Source organism: Nerophis ophidion, linkage group LG06, assembly GCF_033978795.1.
Source record: "Nerophis ophidion isolate RoL-2023_Sa linkage group LG06, RoL_Noph_v1.0, whole genome shotgun sequence".
In the NCBI taxonomy this organism is placed as follows: Eukaryota; Metazoa; Chordata; class Actinopteri; order Syngnathiformes; family Syngnathidae; genus Nerophis; species Nerophis ophidion.
Window position 1 is genome coordinate 21,566,602 of NC_084616.1, and position 21,860 is coordinate 21,588,461.

The 21,860-nt window shown below is 39.9% G+C and overlaps 1 protein-coding gene across 10 annotated transcripts in view; it reads left to right on the top strand.

Moving 5' to 3' along the window:
• LOC133554362 (gastrula zinc finger protein XlCGF57.1-like) overlaps positions 1-14,477 on the top strand; it is a 295,100-nt gene extending 280,623 nt beyond the window's left edge. For 3 of the 10 annotated variants that reach the window (XM_061902993.1, XM_061903002.1, XM_061903001.1), the window contains 3 exons: positions 5,736-5,856; positions 5,949-5,975; positions 12,133-14,477. In XM_061902993.1, the coding sequence (XP_061758977.1) occupies positions 5,736-5,856; positions 5,949-5,975; positions 12,133-13,739 (1,755 nt within the window). In that variant the 3' untranslated portion in view covers positions 13,740-14,477. Of the gene's footprint in view, positions 1-5,735; positions 5,857-5,948; positions 5,976-7,722; positions 8,644-12,132 lie in introns of those variants that run through there. The other 7 variants (XM_061902997.1, XM_061902998.1, XM_061902999.1 and 4 more) reach the window with 4 other exon arrangements.
• The last annotated feature ends 7,383 nt before the right edge of the window (positions 14,478-21,860 follow it).

Here is a 21,860-nt window from a genome sequence, read left to right on the forward strand (position 1 = left end):
AGAACCACTGGTTTAAAGTATAAAAACAATGCTAATAAGATGTTTGATGCAGATACATCATCCACATAGTTCATTTCTGTTTACTGTAAATTCCCTAGGTACTGTCTTAACCAGGGATCTCAAACTCAATTTACCTGGGCGCCACTGGATGCAGAAACTACAGTTGTGATCAAAATTATTCAACCCCCACACAATTTTGGTGTTTTAGCAAGTTGGACATTTATTCCGTATTTTGTTTATAGTCATGTCAAATAAAGATGCATTAAATAGACAAATACAACTTGAATTACAACATGATAGTTTGTAACATACCAAACAGTGTCATTTCTCTTAGTATCTCATTGACAAAATTATTCAACCCCTTGAAGATCATAACTCTTAAGAACAGAATTTGAATAAGGTCTTTTCAATCAGGTGTTGAAAGCACCTGTAGATGTGATTAGAACCATAACGAGCAACAATTAAACTGATTGAAAAAGACCGTGACGCTCAGCTTCTTGTAGATGGTCAATGGTGTATTTGCAACATGGTGAAGTCCAGGGAGTGGTCAAAGAAATCAAGGGAGGAGGTAATTTCTCTTCATAAGAAAGGATATGGATATAAGAAAATAGCTAAGACATTACACATTCCAAGAGACACAGTTGGGAGCATAATTCGCAAGTTTAAAGCTAAAGGCACAGTGGAAACACTACCTGGGCATGGTAGAAAGAGGATGCTGTGTGCAACTGCTGTCCGGTATTTGAAGCGTATAGTGGTGAAAACCCCCCGGGTAACAGCTGAGGAACTACAACAGTACATTGCAGAGGGGGGAACGCAGGTTTCGTCACAGACAATAAGGCGCGCACTACGAGATGAAGGCCTCCATGCCAGAACTCCCAGGCGCACCCCACTTCTGACTACCTGGCACAGGAAAAATAGACTCCAGTATGCCAAAAATCATCTGGACAAACCCTTAAACTGGGAAACTGAGTGATGAGACAAAACTGGAACTCTTTGGGCCTATGAATCAGTGTTATGCCTGGAGGAGAAAAAATGAAGCTTACAAAGAGAAGAACACCTTGCCTACTGTTAAGTATGGTGGGGGGTCAATCATGCTCTGGGGCTGTTTCTCTGCCTCAGGTACCGGGAATCTCCAGCGCGTTCAAGGCATTATGAATTCTATTTCTTACCAGGATATATTAGCTGCAAATGTCATGAAGTCAGTGACGAAGCTGAGGCTTGGGAGACGTTGGACCTTCCAACAGGACAACGATCACAAGCATACCTCCAAATCAACATCAGAGTGGTTGCAGAAGAAGGGCTGGAAGACTCTGGAGTGGCCTTCACAGTTGCCAGACCTAAATCCTATAGAAAACCTGTGGTGGGACTTGAAGAAGGCAGTTGCAGCACGCAAGCCCAAGAATATGAATGAACTGGAGGCCTTTGCCCAAGAGGACTGGGCTAAAATACCTGGAGATGGTTGCAAAAAGCTTGTGTCCGGTTATGTATCACGTTTGAAGGATGTAATTACTGCCAAAGAGTGTTCTACTAAGTACTAAAGATGCATGTAACTAGGGGGTTGAATCATTTTGTCAATGAGATATTAAGAAAAATTTCCTTTTTTGGTATTTTGTAAAATACAGTGTTACAATTTATGTTGCATTTGTCTATTTGACACATCTTTATTTGATATGACTATAAACAAAATACACAATAAATGTCCAACTTGCTAAAACCCCAAAATTGTGTGGGGGTTGAATAATTTTGATCACAACTGTAGGTGAGGCTGGGCCGCAAGAAAAGATTTCTTTAAAAAAATTTAACATGCACTTTTTAATAAATTCACCTTCTTTGAATGGCTTTCCCGCCCTAGCAACCATCTCACTCACCATGTAGCTAGCTTTGACTGCTGCAACGCTTATTTCGGTTGCTTCCTTGAAGAAATCTTGTTGCCTCAGTAGACTGGTTTTATAATTTGCAACCCGGTTCACTCTCTCATCTCCCTGGTATTTTGCATACTCCTCAACATGTTTTGTTGTATAATGACGTTTCAAATTGTATTCCTTGTGCACCGCAACTTTCTCTGTGCAAATAAGACACGTCAGGGTGCCCCTGTGCTCAACAAAGATATATTGCATCTCCCACTTTTCCTGGAATTGTCTTTGCTCACCACTAACCTTTCTTTTCACTGCAGGCTTTGAAAAAGACATGTTTGGGGTTCTGGAATATTTTGGTATTTAGCCGACGCACGGAGAATAATGTTATTTCCGCAATGTGTGTCGTTCCGCTTTTCCTCCCTACAGCAACACGGCGGTCGGCGGAAAGTACCGAAATAGCGAGCGCAAAAATGTGACGGCTCCTGCAGTGTTATCTGTAGTTATATAAAAATATATGTTGTGTTCATCCTGTGAGGCAATGCAAATTAAACAATAAAAAACAAATAACGTTTGAATTGGTCCATGTTATCAGACACTTTATTACTGACGGACAGATGGCAATGTTTCTGTCGCTTTTACTCATTTGCCGCTTTTCCACTAACCCAGGGGTGTTTTGGAGCCAAATAACACAAAGGCCAACGAGGGGGAGTGTAGGGGGGAACTACCGGACCGACCTTCTCCCGCACCGGGACTGTTTACAACAGTGCTGGAGCGAGCGGGCAAGGGAGAGCCCGGGAGAATTAGTGCTGCATGGGATTCTGGGTATTTGACCTGTTGTGTTACGGTTCGGATGTTCTTCCGAAATGTGTTTGTCATTCTTGTTGGCTGTGGGTTCACAGTGTGGTGCATATTTGTAACAGTGTTAAAGTTCTTTATACGGCCACCCTCAGTGTGACCTGTATGGCTGTTGACGAAGTATGTCTTGCAGTCACTTGTGTGTCCACAGAAGCCAAATACAACATGTTACTAAACCGGCATGTTGTTGGTACAGATTGTTGAGGATGCTAAAGGCAATCCCATCACGGCACGATCTGAAATTTGTGTCTCCCTGAAGAATCGTGAGGGTTAGCAAGTATGACGCTGTCATTTGCCATTAATATAAAACTCGCGGGCCGCGCTTACATTAAATTCTCATAATAAATTGCGGGCCGCAAAATAACGTCCTTCGAGCCACGTTTGGCCCGTGGGTCGCATGTCTAAGACCCCTGGTCTTAACTGAGTGAACCCGTCTTTGATCGTGTATTTTGTTAAAAGCCCAATATGTTTATGGTGGCATGTCACCGATATTTCACAGGAACAAAACTGTATTTAATTTCACAATTTGAAATACCTTTAAAAAATTCCAGCAAATAACCTGGAAACAGGCAATTCGACTTGAAATAATGTCAGTTTGGGGAAAAAAAGACTTGAATGTGAGTGGATAAAAAATATAAAACTGTACTATTCCCCTTTTATTGGGGAGCCAACCATTTGATATTTAAACAAACATATAAACCAGGGAAAAGTTGTCATTATTTTTATACCTGTGGAACAAAGAGATGGATGTCAGAAGGAAAAAGAACAGCTTTGGTGCTTCAGCCCTGTGTTAGTATTTACTTGTTTTTAGGGAAGGAAGAAACCCCTTCACCAACTACGATTTTTATTTGTTAACCCCGTCCTGGTCACTTGGGACCCGTAAAATTAACAATGTTAGCTCAATGTGTAGTGCAACTTTAAGCTTAGCCTTTTAATGTAGAACAACTGCTTCACCAACCTCCCAAAATACACATTGGGCACACGCAATTTCACCATGCATAAACAACAAAATTAAACTTTAGTAGCTTTACGCTATTGTTTACAAGCTAGAAACAAAGCAGCAGTGTAGTGAAGTCGGTAATGAGATATCCGTGTGTAGGTTTTGGTAAACACAAAGCTGGGATAGGCTGCAACACTCCCGCAATCTCAGTAAGGACAAGAAAATGGATGGATGGACAGTTACAGTTGTGATCAAAATTATTCAACCCCCACACAATTTTGGGGTTTTAGCAAGTTGGACATTTATTCCGTATTTTGTTTATAGTCATATCAAATAAAGTTGTGTCAAATAGACAAATGCAACTTAAATTGTAACACTGTATTTTCCAAAAAAGGACATTCTTCTTAATATCTCATTGACAAAATGATTCAACCCCCTAGTTACATGCATCTTTAGTACTTAGTAGAACACGCTTTGGCAGTAATGACATCCTTCAAACGTGATACATAACCGGACACAAGCTTCTTGCAACCATCTACAGGTATTTTAGACCATTCCTCTTGGGCAAAGGCCTCCAGTTCATTCATATTCTTGGGCTCGTGTGCTGCAACTGCCTTCTTCAAGTCCCACCACAGGTTTTCTATAGGATTTAGGTCTGGCGACTGTGAAGGCCATTCTAGAGTCTTCCAGCCCTTCTTCTGCAACCACTCTGATGTTGATTTGGAGGTATGCTTGTGATCGTTGTCCTGTTGGAAGGTCCAACGTCTCCCAAGCCTCAGCTTCGTCACTGACTTCATGACATTTGCAGCTAATATATCCTGGTAGGAAATAGAATTCATAATGCCTTGAACGGGCTGGAGATTCCCGGTACCTGAGGCAGAGAAACAGCCCCAGAGCATGATTGACCCCCCACCATACTTAACAGTAGGAAAGGTGTTCTTCTCTTTGTAAGTTTCATTTTTTCTCCTCCAGACATAACGTTTATTCATAGGCCCAGAGTTCCAGTTTGGTCTCATCACTCCATAGAACAGTTTCCCAAAACCTTTGGGGTTCGTCCAGATGATTTTTGGCATACTGGAGTCTATTTTTCCTGTGCCTGGTAGTCAGAAGTGGTGTGCGCCTGGGAGTTCTGGCATGGAGGCCTTCATCTCGTAGTGCGCGCCTTATTGTCTGTGACGAAACCTGCGTTCCCCACTCTGCAATGTCCTGTTGTAGTTCCTCAGCTGTTACCCGGGGGTTTTTCACCACTGTACGCCTCAAATACCGGACAGCAGTTGCACACAGCATCCTCTTTCTACCACGCCCAGGTAGTGTTTCCACTGTGCCTTTAGCTTTAAACTTGCGAATTATGCTCCCAACTGTGTCTCTTGGAATGTGTAATGTCTTTGCTATTTTCTTATAACCATATCCTTTCTTATGAAGAGAAATTACCTCCCCTCTTGACTTCTTTGACCACTCCCTTGACTTCACCATCTTGCAATTACACCATTGACCATCTACAAGAAGCTGAGCGTCAGTCTTTTTCAATCAGTTTAATTGTTGCTCGTTATTGTTCTAATCACATCTACACGTGTTTTCAACACCTGATTGAAAATACCTTATTCATATTCTGTTCTTAAGAGTTATGATCTTCAAGGGGTTGAATAATTTTGTCAATGAGATATTAAGAGAAATGACACTGTTTGGTATGTTACAAAATGTAATGTAATTCAAGTTGCATGTGTCTATTTAATGCATCTTTATTTGATATGACTATAAACAAAATACGGAATAAATGTCCAACTTGCTAAAACACCAAAATGGTGTGGGGGTTGAATAATTTTGATCACAACTGTAGCATCATTATTTTATCAGGCTTTTTTGTGTTTTACTAAAGAGTGTACAATCTCTGGGTTTGATCATTTTAATAATAATGTTTTTTCAATTTCCACATCATTTTTGCTCAGTGAATAGCTACAAAAAGTTGGCCTACAATTCTGTTCTCCATTGGTTTAGTTAGCTTACGGTTGCAGTAATGTTCGTGTGTAAGTGATATTGAACATAAGTAATGCTCATAAACTGCTTTGTTAAATGTGTTTCCACAGAAAGCTACAACAAGCCAGCAGACATTTACTGACACAGGCAGCCAGACACAATCACCAAAGACATGTTCAGTTGGGACACAGCTTTCCATAAAGACTCTCCAACCGCATGTCAGAAGTACAGGTTTGTAAAGCACTGTAACTGCTAGTAGTAGAAGTTGGCAACATAGTTTCCTTAGTGTCACTGTAACTAATGTTTCTTTTTTCTGTGTACAGGGACGCAGACAACCCTACACTATACAGGTACGTGGAGGTCAACACAGGATGTCACATTTGCGAGGCTACAGACAAAACAAAATGTCACCCTTGGTGGAGAAATGAGATCTGACTCCCCAAGTACCCAGTAGTGCTAAAAATATAAATAGAACATAAACCAACTTGACATTCATTACATCCACATCTAGAAGAGTAGTCCCCACAAATAGGTCCCTTCTCAAGGTTTGTTCTTTTCCCCTAACTGGAGTTTTTTTTTAGTTTTTACTTGCCTGTATGTGGTTTGAGATCAGGGTATGTCTTTGTGAGCTAACCCACAAGAAATCCACATACAAAAATAATTTTAACCATCTTAACGTCTGTTTTTATTTTTTTTCCTTATTCAACATCTCCCCACTTCGCCATAAAAACTCCAATATTTATACTAGTTTGAGTTTAAGAGCCAGTCCCAATACACCCCCCCTCGCCCTACTTTTCATCAATCAATCAATCAATGTTTATTTATATAGCCCCAAATCACAAATGTCTCAAAGGACTGCACAAATCATTACGACTACAACATCCTCAAAATCATTACGACTACAACATCCTCGGAAGAACCCACAAAAGGGCAAAGAAAACTCACACCCAGTGGGCAGGGAGAATTCACATCCAGTGGGACGCCAGTGACAATGCTGACTATGAGAAACCTTGGAGAGGACCTCAGATGTGGGCAACCCCCCCCCCCCTCTTTTAAGCCATATCCCTACATTTTGTGCGTTCCCGTGCGGGTAGTTGTGTCCTAGGGACTCTTTGCATGTAGGGCCAGGGAGTATTAATCTAGCCCTTCAGAGTGAGGGATTTCAGATGCTGACTCACTCGAGTAGGACCAGAGAAAATTCCCCAATTTATGCATAACTTGTAAAATATATTACACCTTAGTTTGTAGTGTTAGCCAGCTAACCACTAGGGTCGGGTATCGGGTATCGATTGGCACCGGGACTAACTTTCTCATTCTCCCGGAATCGTTCAAAAGTTTAAATTTCGATTCCTAGTTTCGAAACGCAGTCCGCCGACCGGAAAAAAAGAATAAGTCCGCCGACTGGAAAAAGAAACCGCTGAACACCAACGAAGAAGCGCCCACCGCCGAAAGTGTTAGCATAGCTGAGCCTATGTAGCCGAGCGAGTCAGTCAAGCATGGATAGCGGGCGTCGGCGGTCGAAAGTGTGGCTTTATTTTACTAAAGAAAATGAAATATCGACGAAATGTAACACGTGCGACAGGAAGGTGCACGTCGCACATGATGAAGCACCTTCGAGTTCATGGAGTACAAATAAATGCGCGTCCCGTCTTCGACGCGCTGCGCCGACCGTCCTCCTCTGCCTCTTCCTCTGGCTCCGGCTCCGACGCCCAGCCTGGCACCTCGGTGAATGCACTGCAGTCTGAATCCGGTAAGTAAAACAATATATATGCAATGAATAATGTGTTTTGCGCCAACGTTGAGGCAGCTAACAAATTAGCCCGCGTATTTTTTCATAGACAATTTACAACCTGTTAGCCAGGCTCCGCGATGTGCTCAGCGTACTCCGTTCACCGTAGCAGCAATGGGGAAGATGTCGGTTCCACAGACGGAAGAGTGCCACAGAAAGGTCACTGCACACATAGTCAAAAGACTTCATCCCTTTTCAGAGGTGGAATCTCCAACATTTAGGTTAGTTAAGCAATAACGTTAGAGCTAAGCTAATTGATACTGGGCTAAACAGTAACAGCAACATTACATGTTTGTTTATGTTTGCAGGGATATGGTGAAAACTCTCAACCCAAAATACATACCACCTTCCAGGGACTACCTGGCAAACACATTGATCCCGGCATGGTACAAGAAGAATCTGAATCGAGAATCGTCAGGAATCGGAATCGAAACAAAGAATCGAAATCGGAATCGTTCGAATTCAAACGATACCCAACCCTACTAACCACACAAGCTAAAGTTAGCCTGAAATGTTTATGAAAAGCTAGCAAATGTGAAAAATACTGGGTTTCCCTTAGATTGCCACCATATATGGCGGTGGTGGCGTGGGATTTCGTCTCAAACTCTGTAAGAGTAGCTTATCCTTGCTAGCTAGCTAACGAGTGGGACCAAGTTGAGTGAGAAATAACTTTTAACTATCATTTTAGTCAGCTAAACTTTGTCTACATTGTCAAGCGAGACAGACAGGCAACAGTGTAGAGGTACCATAAGATTAAACATACAATCCATGAAATAGCCAACATTTGAAGAATTAATCAAATATAGAATTCCACACATTGAGTCAATTTGCAATGCCGTAAAAAAGGCCCTTTAACAAACGTGAAGGGCACGCACGCGCGCGCACACACACACTCACACACACACACACACAGAGAGAGAGAGAGAGACAGACAGGCACCAATACAGAGGTATCATAAGATTAAACATACATTCTGTTAGCCAACATTTTAGGAATTAATGAAAGATACAATACTACACATTGAGTCTATTAGAGTGCTAAAATTGCCAAGAAGTTAATCAAATGTCAATATATCAGTGTGCAGCTTTTTTATTTTTTTTTATTTTTTTTTAGCACTTTGCCTTTTCTTTCTTTTAAATGGACAACATTTTACTAGTCATTTTAATTTTTGTACCAGCTGAATGAGCAGCAAAGTTACAGTATAAATAAATATTGATGATTTGATTTGTCATCTTTGTTGTTCGTATTGCCTAAAACAACTTAAGCTGCATTTATAAATCAATGGAAACATTTGAGCCAATAAATATGGGTAAGTTTTATTTGATTAGTTGATTAATCGTTGACTAATCGACTAAAAAAATAATCGTTGGTGTCAGCCCTATTATTAATATTAATATTAACGTTTTTTCTCATATCATTAGAATCAGAATCACAATCAGCTTTCATACAAGGAATTTCACTTAGTTGATTTTGCTGTCTTTGTTCAATGCAGTTTCAGTTGTTGCTGCTTATTGTAAAAGGTAACACGGGCTACATTTTACTCTACCCTCCCTGAATGTTGAAATTTTGTTTGCCAAATATGTAAACAGTCCTTTTGAAGTAGATTAGAAAAAAATACTACATTTTCTTGTTGATATTCTTTTACAATGAAGTAAAAAATGTAAGACTAATCACACTAGAAAAAGTACATTATGTATACACATGAACAAATAGGACGCAACACCACACTATAGTTTGTAACACCACAATTCATCCTCAAAAGTCCCTCAAAGTCACGCACGCCAATGTGAAGTGTGAATTATAGTTATATAGCGCTTTTCTCAAGTGACTCAAAGTGCTTTACATAGTGACACCCAATATCTAAGTTATATTTAAACCAGCGTGGGTGACACTGGGAGCAGGTGGGTAAAGTGTCTTGCCCAAGGACACAACGGCAGTAACTAGGATGGCAAAAGCAGGAATCGAACCTGCAACTCTCAAGTTGCTGGCACGGCCACTCTACCAACCGAGCTATGCCGCCCCAATAAGAGTTATACAGTCTCAATTGAACCCCACTTAACTCACGACCCCCGCAACCGTGCTTCATCAACCGTCCTCTTAATCCACAGGGTAATAATGATCCACTCAAGTGAGTGGAAAAATTGAAGTGATACAACAATCCATAACATTTCTTTGACGCAAGACAAGATCCGCTGATAGGTCCGTCGCCGTCTGACATCACTTCATCCCGGCGTTTATGCAACGTCGCAATAATAGACACCTTGCTCAAATGTGTTTCAGTTTGTTCTGTCTCTTGACCAGGGGTCTCATACTCAATTTACCTGGGGGCCACTGGATGCAGAAACTGGGTGAGGCTGGGTCGCAAGAAAGGTTTTCTTAAAAAATCTAACATGCACTTTTAAATGAATTCACCTTCTTTGAATGGCTTTCCCGCCCAAGCAACATACTTGGTGACTCTCGCGATTTTACCGGGAAACACCCGGACATCCGTGTCCCTCCTGCCAATCTCCCAGGGCAAACTTTCTCCCGGTATTCACCCGGTCAACAATAGTAAGGGCGGGGCAAATGTTCTCTCGGTATTCACCCGGTCAACAATAGCAAGGGCGTGTCGTGATGGCAATGCCTTTAGCGTTCTCTACGTACTGCCGTTTAGTCTGCTTTTCCACCATACACACAGTGTGCAGACCCAATCACATATTGTATGAAGCTTCTGTAGACCCAAGGAGGGGACTACAAGACATACTTATTCAACAGCCATACAGGTCACACTGAGAGTGGCCGTATAAACAACTTTATCACTGTTACAAGTATGCGCCACACTGTGAACCCACACCAAACAAGATTGACAAACACATTTTGGGAGAACATCCAAAACACAACATAAACACAACATAAGAAATACCCAGAATCCAATGCAGCCCTAACTCTTCCGGGCTACAATAGGGGGCGGGGTTGGGGGTTCGGGGGTGTATATTGTAGCCTTGAAGAGTTAGGGCTGCATGGGATTCTGGGTATTTGTTCTGTTGTGTTTATGTTGTTACAATGCAGATGTTCTCCCAAAATGTGTTTGTCATTCTTGTTTGGTGTGAGTTCACAGTGTGGCACATATTTGTAGCAGTGTTAAAGTTGTTTATACAGCCACCCTCAGTGTGACCTGTGTGGCTGTTGACCAAGTATGACTTGCTTTCACTTGTGTGTGAAAAGCCGGGGATATTATGTCATTGGGCCTGCACGCAAAGGCAGATCAACTATGTCTTGCAGTCGCTTACTGTGTCTATTAATACTGACTACATCATGCTGCTGGACTGTCACCTGTCTGTGCAGGTTAAAGAGGATGCTTAAGGCAGTGCCTTCACGGTGCCCTCTCAATATTAGTGTTAGGGTGAAATCTGGGAGAATGATTAATCATCCCTGGAGGAGCATTGACATTGGGAGCCTCCTCGAAAAATCCAGGGTATAAAAGTATGACGCTGTAAAGCGCCATTCATCAAAAAACTGTGGGACGGACAATCATTACATTTTCATATTAAGTGTGTGTGTGACAATCATTGGTACTTTAACTTTAACTTTAAATGTGGACTCGTCAGACCACAGAACACTTTTCCACTTTGCATCAGTCCATCTTAGATGATCTCGGGCTCAGAGAAGCCGGACGTGTTTCTGGTTGTTGTTGATAAAGTGGCTTTCGCTTTGCATTGTAGGGCTTTAACTTGCACTTACAGATGTAGCAACCAACTGTATTTAGTGACAGTGGTTTTCTCAAGTGTTTCTGAGCCCATGTGGTGATATCCTTTAGAGATTGATGTCGGTTTTTGATACAGTGCCATCTGAGGGATCGAAGGTCACGGTCATTCAATGTTGGTTTCCGGCCATGCCGCTTACGTGGAGTGATTTCTCCAGATTATCTGGACCTTTTGATGATATTATGGACCGTAGATGTTGAAATCCCTAAATTTCTTGCAATTGCGCTTTGAGAAACGTTGTTCTTAAACTGTTTGACTATTTGCTCACGCAGTTGTGGACAACGGGGTGTACCTCGCCCCATCCTTTCTTGTGAAAGACTGAGCATTTTTTGGGAAGCTGTTTTTATACCCAATCATGGCACGCACCTGTTCCCAATTAGCCTGCACACCTGTGAGATGTTCCAAATAAATGTTTGATGAGCATTCCTCAACTTTATCAGTATTTATTGCCACCTCTCCCAACTTCTTTGTCATGTGTTTCTGGCATCAAATTCTGAAGTTAATAATTATTTGCACAAAAAAAATATTTATCAGTTTGAACATCAAATATGTTGTCTTTGTAGCATATTCAACTGAATATGGGTTGAAAATGATATGCAAATCATTGTATTCCGTTTATATTTACAACTAACACAATTCCCCAACTCATATGGAAACAAGGTTTGTACATGTTGGAGAGACAGCTGCGTAGAAGTGTTTTAGGATAGGATGGACTTTACGTACCCCCCAATGGGGATATGATGTGTTTGCATTGTAGATAAAAAGTATACAACAATAGGGTAAAAAAACACATGAAAAAAAGAGAGAAACATTATAGAACATAAAGTAAGACAATAACACTTTAGAATTGTTTTTAATGCATTTTAACTTGAGAGCCTCATTGACGTTATCAGAACAAATGAAGGATAATGTCTCATTTGACTGAGCAAAGATAGACTTTTCTAAACCACGTGTTTGTTTTCTTGTGTCTCATAGACATCTGTGAAGAACATCTACCCGAGCAGCAAGAGTTGACCTCAAAGATGGAGCAGGATGAGCCTAAGACCCCCTATATTAAAGAGGAAGAGAAGAAGCACCCACAAATTAAATTGGAAGAGGAGGAGCTGCAGTACCCTCACATTAAAGAGGAAGACGAAGAGCCAAACCAACCCCATACTAAAAAGGAGGGGGAGCCACATACCTCTTATATTAAGGAAGAAAAGGAATCGGAGCCCTCCCTTATTTTACAGAGAAATAGGAGTCATAGTGCTGCCCACATTAAAGAGGAAGAGGAGGAACATAGCATCAGTCAGGAGGGAGAACATCTTGAATCTTTGCAGGAATTCCCAGTGATTGGTGTGATTGTGAAGAGTGAAGATGATGAGGTCAAATGTGAAAGTGAGGATAAGAGAGAGGCGGAGCCTCCAAGCAGCAGCTCAACTCAACACATGACAACAGAAGCTGATGGAGACCACTGTGGAGGATCACAAGCAGACAAGATCTTAGCTCCACTATCAGATAGTGATGACACAACGTCTCACTCTCCTGACACTGATGATGAAGACTCTGAAGATGATAAGACATGTCACACTGACAACACACACTTTACATGTTCTCACTGTGACAAAATGTTTAAACACCATTGTCGTCTGGTAAGACACATGAGAATACACACTGGAGAGAAACCTTTTTCCTGCTCAGTATGTGGTAAAGGTTTGGCACATAAAAGTGTGCTGAAAGAACATATGAGAATACACACTGGAGAAAAACCTTTTTCTTGTTCAATTTGTGGAAAAGATTTTATTCGAAGCTACTATTTGAAAACACACATGACAACACATACTGGAGAAAAACCTTTTTCCTGCTCAGTATGTAGTAAAGGTTTTTCACATAAAAGTGTACTGAAAGAACACATGAAGATACACACTGGAGAAAAACCTTTTTCTTGTTCAATCTGCGGTAAAGATTTTCCTCGCAGCTACCGTTTGAAAATACACATGATAACACACACTGGAGAAAAACCTCTTTCCTGCTCAGTATGCGGCAAAGGTTTTGTACATAAAAGTGTGCTGAATGGACACATGAGAACACACACTGGAGAAAAACCCTTTTCTTGTTCAATCTGCAGTAAAGGCTTTACTGAAAGGCATCGTTTAAAAACTCACATGACAACACACACTGGAGAAAAACCTTTTTCCTGCTCAGTATGTAATAAAGGTTTTGTCGATAAAAGTGTGTTAAAAGTGCACATGAGAACACACACTGGAGAAAAACCTTTTTCTTGTGCAATCTGCAGTGAAGATTTCTGTGAAAGGCATCAGTTGAAATCACACATGAGAACACACACTGGAGATAAATCATTTTCCTGCTCAGTATGTGGCGAAAGTTTTACACAAGCTGGCGGATTAAAAATACACATGAGAACGCACACAAAAGACAAGACTTTTTTTTGCTCGTTATGTGGTAAAGGTTTTGCACGAAGTGGCGGATTGAAAATGCACATGAGAATGCACACTGGAGAAAAACCGTTTATCTGTTTAATCTGTCGGGAAGGTTTTGTTCAAAGTCTACATTTGAAAGCACACATGAGAACACACTGGTGAAAAACCATATCCCTGTATGAACCCCAACAAAAAGCTTAGTATAGAGCTACAGTGTGTGTGGTGTAAGATTCTCTACTAAGTACCTGTGTAAGAAACACAAGCGTGTTGGTGAGAACAGCAGCAGGAAATGAAAATACAGGATTTAAAATAAAACAAAACTTTGACTTTGATATTCCTACAACATCAGCACATGTAACTTGTGTAATCATTGTGTGTGTAAAACAATCCTGTCAATATGCTTCAAACATGTATAGATTAGATGAGTTAGATAAGTCATTTTACTATAGTATGTGAATTATTATGTAATATTGTGTACTTTGATTTTGAGTCGAACAGAACAATTTTACAGAAAAGGTGTAAGTTAACAGTACAAAATATTGTACACACAAACACGTGTATATAGATATTTATAATTCACTTCTATATTTAATCACAATAGTGTTTTGTATTGGCTATTGTAATAAAGTGTTATTTTTTCGTGTGGAATATTTCATGCATATTATTTACTTTATACATCATTTGAGCAATTGTGTTTTATACAACATCATGTACTTTTGTAATGTGTGACTGTATAAATTATTGGGTTTCGTTTATCCATTCTATTCATTATCTTTATTACTCTTGTAATATGAATATTGTTTTGCGATTGTTTTGTATAAATGTACCCAGATCTTAATGCAATAAACAATGTATGCTTCAACAAAACACGGTTACAATAAATGTAGTTCATGTTTATAAGCATGTTTTGTTTTTATTTAATATTGCAGTCATTTTTATATGTTTTGTTTCTTATATGAATATATGTAGTTTCAAGATTATTTCATCACCTCTAACTCCTAAATATGTGATTACATAACCCCGCCCCCGTATTATACATCATAACTCAAGTTTTACATTTTAACTATATCCAAATTTTTTATTGCTGTTTTATTTAATCTTTTTATGGCCAAGTTATCTCTAGCTATAACAAGATCAGAGTAAAATCAAGCAGTAGTGAAGATGAAGAATGAAAGGTTATTTCATGAGCCCCTCCTTACATGTGGTCAGGTTGACCGTAGCCTCGCGCAGCAGTCCCAGCTGCAGTCAGAACAGATAGGAAAGCCTCATTAGATGAATATGGTTCATGTTAATGAGCCAGTCAATAAGATTCTGATCCCTCATCAATGTCATAAACCTCCAATCTTTTGATCAAATGTGATATTCTAACATTTAACAATGTTTATTTAAATATAAAGCATTAATTTATCCGCAGAGATAAATGAATGCTTAAATATTGGCATGAACTCAAGGGATATGGCCATGGAAACTTTGCTAAAAGTGTCATTCCGTAATGCCATCCATCCATCCATTTTCTACCGCTTATTTCCTTTTGGGGTCGCGGGGGGCGCTGGCGCCTATCTCAGTTTCATTCAGTAATGCTGGGAATATAAATTATACAGTACAAAGGTAATAGTTTAGGGTGGATAATCAAATATAAAAGAGAGGAATATAAAATAAGTAATATCATTGTTAACTCACCTACACCTATCAGTAATATTCCCTTTTGGTTGTTTCCAGAAACAGACATAGACTTTAAAATAGTAGAATTGAAGAGTCACTGGTCAGAGAGTACAATAAGGTATCAGCCAAATAAGTATATTTCAAGTAAATGTTATAGTTATCTAGATATTTATACAACAAGCGGGTCAGAAATGAAGAAGGGAAGGTAGCAATAGAAGTATATGTACCAGAAATGAATTATTATATAGCAAGAAGAATATCGATTCAAGTGTCCGTCTTCACAGCAGAGATGGTGGTGATAATAATGGTGTTACAGTGGTGGAAGAAGTCAAACCATTCCATAATACTGGGCTAAATAAACCAATGGCAATAATAGGAAAATGTCAAACATAAATGTGTCCTACATGTAAAACTGTTGAAGATGTACTGTAGAGTGTAGAACACATGGTATCATACAGCAAGAAGTACACGGAAGACAAGACGGAAGTTAAAGGAAAAGATCAGTAAGGGAGAGAAGTATTGGTAAATAGGTGGTATATTGGGAATTGCAGGAAATGGGGTTTGCAGTAAATATAAAAGTGTTATTAAATACCTCAAAGATACAGGACTCAATAATAGAATATAGACATATATGTGTGTACATGTATGTGTATATTATTGTTACTCATTGATTTTACTTACGTAGTACTTTGGTATAATTATTGGTATTCTGGATTTTATGGGGTGTGTGTATGCAGATAGATAGATAGATAGATAGATAAATAGATAGATAGATGGATAGATGGATAGATGGATAGATAGATAGATAGATAGATAGATGGATAGATGGATAGATGGATAGATGGATAGATTGATAGAATATGGGTGCACATGTATGTGTGTATTATTTTTATTTTTTCATTTTATTTACATAGTACATGGGTATACATATGGGTATTCCTTATTTTATGGGGATTGTCTATGTATATATATATGTGTATATATAGATAGATATACTGTACATTTATTGAGTATATAGTTGTGATCAAAATTATTCAACCCCCACACAATTTTGGTGTTTTAGCAAGTTGGACATTTATTCCGTATTTTGTTTATAGTCATATCAAATAAAGATGTGTCAAATAGACAAATGCAACTTAAATCGTAACACTATATTTTACAAAATACCCAAAAAGGAAATTTTTCTTAATATCTCATTGACAAAATTATTCAACCATTTGAAGATCATAACTCTTAAGAACAGAATTTGAATAAGGTCTTTTCATTCAGGTGTTGAAAACACCTGTAGATGTGATTAGAACCATAACGAGCAACAATTAAACTTGAAAAAGACTGTGATGCTCAGCTTCTTGTAGATGGTCAATGGTGTATTTGCAACATGGTGAAGTCAAGGGAGTGGTCAAAGAAGTCAAGAGAGGAGGTAATTTCTCTTCATAAGAAAGGATATGGATATAAGAAAATAGCAAAGACATTACACATTCCAAGAGACACAGTTGGGAGCATAATTCGCAAGTTTAAAGCTAAAGGCACAGGGGAAACACTACCTGGGTGTGGTAGAAAGAGGATGCTGTGTGCAACTGCTGTCCGGTATTTGAAGCGTACAGTGGTGAAAAACCCCCGGGTAACAGCTGAGGAACTACAACAGGACATTACAGAGGGGGGAACGCAGGTTTCATCCCAGACAATAAGGTGCGAACTACAAGATGAAGGCCTCCATGCCAGAACTCCCAGCCGCACCCCACTTCTGACTACCAGGCACAAGAAAAAATAGACTCCAGTATGCCAAAAATCATCTGGATAATCCCCATAGGTTTTGGGAAACTGTTCTATGGAGTGATGAGACAAAACTGGAACCCTTTGGTTCCAGTTATGTCTGGAGGAGAAAAAAATGAAGCTTACAAAGAGAAGAACACCTTGCCTACTGTTAAGCATGGTGGGGGGTCAATCATGCTCTGGGGCTGTTTCTCTGCCTCAGATACCGGGAATCTCCAGCGCGTTCAAGGTATTATGAATTATATTTCCTAGCAGGATATATTAGCTGCAAATGTCATGAAGTCAGTGACGAAGCTGAGGCTTGGGAGACGTTGGACCTTCCAACAGGACAACGATCACAAGCATACCTCCAAATCAACATCAGAGTGGTTGCAGAAGAAGGGCTGGGAGACTCTGGAATGGCCTTCACAGTCGCCAGACCTAAATCCTATAGAAAACCTGTGGTGGGACTTGAAGAAGGCAGTTGCAGCACACGAGCCCAAGAATATGAATGAACTGGAGGCCTTTGCCCAAGAGGAATGGGCTAAAATACCTGTAGATGGTTGCAAGAAGCTTGTGTCCGGTTATATATCACGTTTGAAGGATGTAATTACTGCCAGAGGGTGTTCTACTAAGTACTAAAGATGCATGTAACTAAGGGGTTGAATCATTTTGTCAATGAGATATTAAGAAAAATGTCCTTTTTTGGTATTTTGTAAAATACAGTTTTACAATTTAAGTTGCATTTGTCTATTTGACACATCTTTATTTGATATGACTATAATCAAAATACGGAATAAATGTCCAACTTGCTAAAACAGCAAAATTGTGTGGGGGTTGAATAATTTTGATCACAACTGTAATTATTAATAATAAGTTATAGAAGAGGCAGCACGGTGTAACAGGGGTTAGTGCATGTGCGAAGGTCCTGAGTTGTCCTGGGTTCAATTTTGCAGTCAAGACGGTCACCGCTTTATGCATGCATGCACACAACAAATCACAAAACGAATGTATCATATAATGAGGACAACAGCATTGTTTCACTTATGGTAACGGAACATTTACACATTTGTCGACTGGTGTGCACGTAATCACCTGCACTTGAACACCAGTAAAACAAAAGCTTGTGATTGACTTCCGGCGGTCAACTCCACCAACCAGGGATCAAAATATAGAAATAGTGGACTCAATTAAATACGTGGGTGTTCACCTCAATAATAAACTGGACTGGACTCACAATTTAAAGGCTGTGTAGAAGAAGGGTCAAAGGGGTCCTTCGGGGTGTGCGGGTCACTGCTGCACACTTTTTACCACACTATGGTGGCTTCTGTGGTGTTCCAAGCCGTCTTTTGCTTGGGTGGGGGCCGCCTGGTCAGAGACAGGAATAGAAAGTACCTGAAGAGTGGAAGAACAAGTTGCCTCTGCATTGAAGCTATTATCATATACATATTATTTATTGCACCAAAACATTTGTAAAGTTTTCGAATAAATAGATATGATTAAAATAGTAAATAATCTCACAGAGACTCCTGAGCCATTTTGAGAGATAATGAAGAAGCCAGACACGTCTTTGCGTGACGCAGAGGTAGGAACCACAGATCCCTTCCCCATCAACATCAATTCCAATCATGCAGACTTTTTGACAGCCCACAACGATTACTTTGGCAAAATTATGATCCAGAAAGTTGTATTGTTGATCATAAACATAAGGAGGTTGAACTACAAGTTTTAGAAGCTCTGCTTAAACAAATCCAGCTTTAGTGAACCACTAACTCTCATGTACCAGTATTGTTACTTGCTAAACAAGAAATACAAACTACAAATTTAATTTAAAAAAAACTTACTGTACAATCTCTGCTCTCACTGTGATGGTGACTGATAGAATCACCATATATTCCCGTTAAGATGAAGAATTAATCATAATTCACACCAAGGGTTTAAAGGAAATGTTGCTGCCTGCAGACACCATCTTTGGTTGTGCCCATTTTTTTAACTACATCTCCAAGTATGAATTGAATATCACAGATGAACAACTTCTAGATTTAAGTTAAAATAAAGTACCAATGATTGTCACACACACACTAGGTGTGGTGAAATGTGTCCTCTGCATTTGACCCATCACCTTGTTCACCCCCTGGGAAGTGAGTAGAGCAGTGGGTCGATCCTCCTATCACCCAGATGAGAGGCATGATTTATAATCTAGAATAACTTTAAACGGGAACATTATCACAATTTCAAAAGGGTTAAAAACAATAAAAATTAGTTCCCAGTGGCTTGTTGTATTTTGAAGTTTTTTTCACAATTTTACCGGTCCTGGAATATCCCTAAATAAAACTTTAAAGTACCTTATTTTCGCTATCTTCGAAACCACTATCCATTTTCCTGTGACGTCATACAGTGCTGCCAATGTAAACAAACAATGGGAATACCACAGCAAGATATAGCGACATTAGCTCGGATTCAGACTCGGATTTCAGCGGCTTAAGCGATTCAACAGATTACGCATGTATTGAAACAGATGGTTGGAGTATGAAAGTATTGAAGAAGAAACTGAAGCTATTGAGCGAATAGCTATTGACGCTATTCATAGCCGTGGCATGGCCGAATAGCTGCGTTAGCATCGCCGGTAAAATGTGCGGACCAAACGATCAGGACTTTCGCATTTTGTGATAATGGAGCAACTTAAATCTGTCGATTGGTAAGTGTTTTTTTTCGCATTAAATGTGGGTGGAAGGAAACGTAATATAGTTGCAAATGCATCTGCAGGTTATCCATACATCTCTGTGCCATGTCTGCTTCAGCACCGCCGGTAAATAGCATGTTAGCATTGATTAGCTGGCAGTCACGCCGCGACCAAATATGTCTGATTAGTACATAAGTCAACATCAACAAAACTCATCTTTGGGATTTTGTTCACTTTATCATTGCAAATGCATCTGCAGGTTATCCATACATCTCTGTGCCATGTCTGTCATCGCCGGTAAATAGCATGTTAGCATCGATTAGCATAGCATGTTAGCATCGATTAGCTGGCAGTCACGCCGCAACCAAATATGTCTGATTAGCACATAAGTCAACAACAAAACTCACCTTTGTGATTTCGTTGACTTTATCGTTGCAAATGCATCTGCAGGTTATCCATACATCTCTGTGTCATGTCTGTCATCGCCGGTAAAATGTGAAGACACTACAGCACATTCAATGGGGGTCTGGCGGCAGACACTTTTGCATCTTCGGTGCAACTTGAATCCCTCCCTGTTAGTGTTGTTACACCCTCCGACAACACACCGACGAGGCATGATGTCTCCAAGGTTCCAAAAAATAGTCGAAAAAACGGAAAATAACAGAGCTGAGACCCGGTGTTTGCAATGTGTAGAAAATGAAAATGGCTGCTGTACTACCTTGGTGACGTCACATTCTGACGTCATCGCCACCAGAGCAATAAACAGAAAGGCGTTTAATACGCCAAAATTCACCCATTTAGAGTTCGGAAATCGGTTAAAAAAATATATGGTCTTTTTTCTGCACCATCAAGGTATATATTGACGCTTACATAGGTCTGGTGATAATGTTCCCCTTTAACAAGCCGAAACGCGATGATGCCGAAGCAGCAGGACATCACTGGCTGCTCAAGGTAAAAGCAGCACAGGGCTACTTAGCTGTGTGTATCCTTTTGTGGCTAAGAAATAGTTTGTCTGCGCTTATAATAACAATATTGCTAATATTTGGTTACTTTTCAGGTTCCAATATATATGTATAAAGAGTATTATTGGCGGGTTTTGGATGGTTATTTACAGGGTTTTGTGTGCAAAATAGAGAGCCCCCATTGACTGTATTGTTAGAAGACGTTTTATGTATTTACGATTTAGAGTGCACAAAAAAAGTAAAACATATGTGTTCATGTCTTATTTGGGATTGTGAATGATAAACAGCATCTCTCTCTCTCTCACCAATTGTTGCATATTTTCGGTATATGGTCAGAGTGCAGAAGCGTTTACTCCAGTGATGTCAATCTCCGGAAATTGCGGAAGGTATTCAGAGAGAAATATTTGAAATGGCTGACTGAATTTGTGGCATTTTGTGGTTTTTGAAATGTTTTTACATCTTTTGTGGATTGTAAGTACTATTGGATATGGTTTATTAGATACAAACATTACATTTCAATTACTGTTAACTTACGTGTTTGCATGTTGCGGTCATGCTAGCTTATGTGTTAGCATGTTGTTGCCATGTTAGTTTATGTGTAATCATGTTGCGGTCATACTACCTAATGTGTTAGCATGTTGTTGCTTTGTTTCCTCATGTGTTAGCATGTCGTTGCTACGTTAGCAATGCTGTGGCCATGTTGGCTTAAGTTTTAGCATGTTCAGATTCAGATTATTTATTTATTGTCAATTCTTAACATGCACAAGACACATAAGAATTGAAAATTACATTTTTGGCACAGTCCCACTAAGAGCAGACACACGTTACAGGGAGACAAGACGGGACCGCCAACGAATCAGCCATTTTTACGGCGCTCCTTAAAAAGGTGAGAAAAGGGTAACATTGGGTGAGAGGAGGGGGGGTAAAAAAATATCAGTCTAAGGCTAGAACCTCAGGCGGGGTCCAGACTAAGTCCAAGGAAAAAAACCTCACATAGCACGTATATCACACCAATTGCAACAGAGGGAGGGGGTGGGTTTGAGGAGACTTGCTGACGCTGTATGGCGCTGCTCAGCCATCCACAGTCCCAGAGGAATTAAGCAGTGGTGAAGGCGTGGATTTCAAGGGTGGGGGTCACGTGTGTGCGTATATACCCAAATAACTTTGGGAGAGATGATGAATAATTTTGTATGCCAGGGGCCGATAAAGTTCAGCTACAGGTGT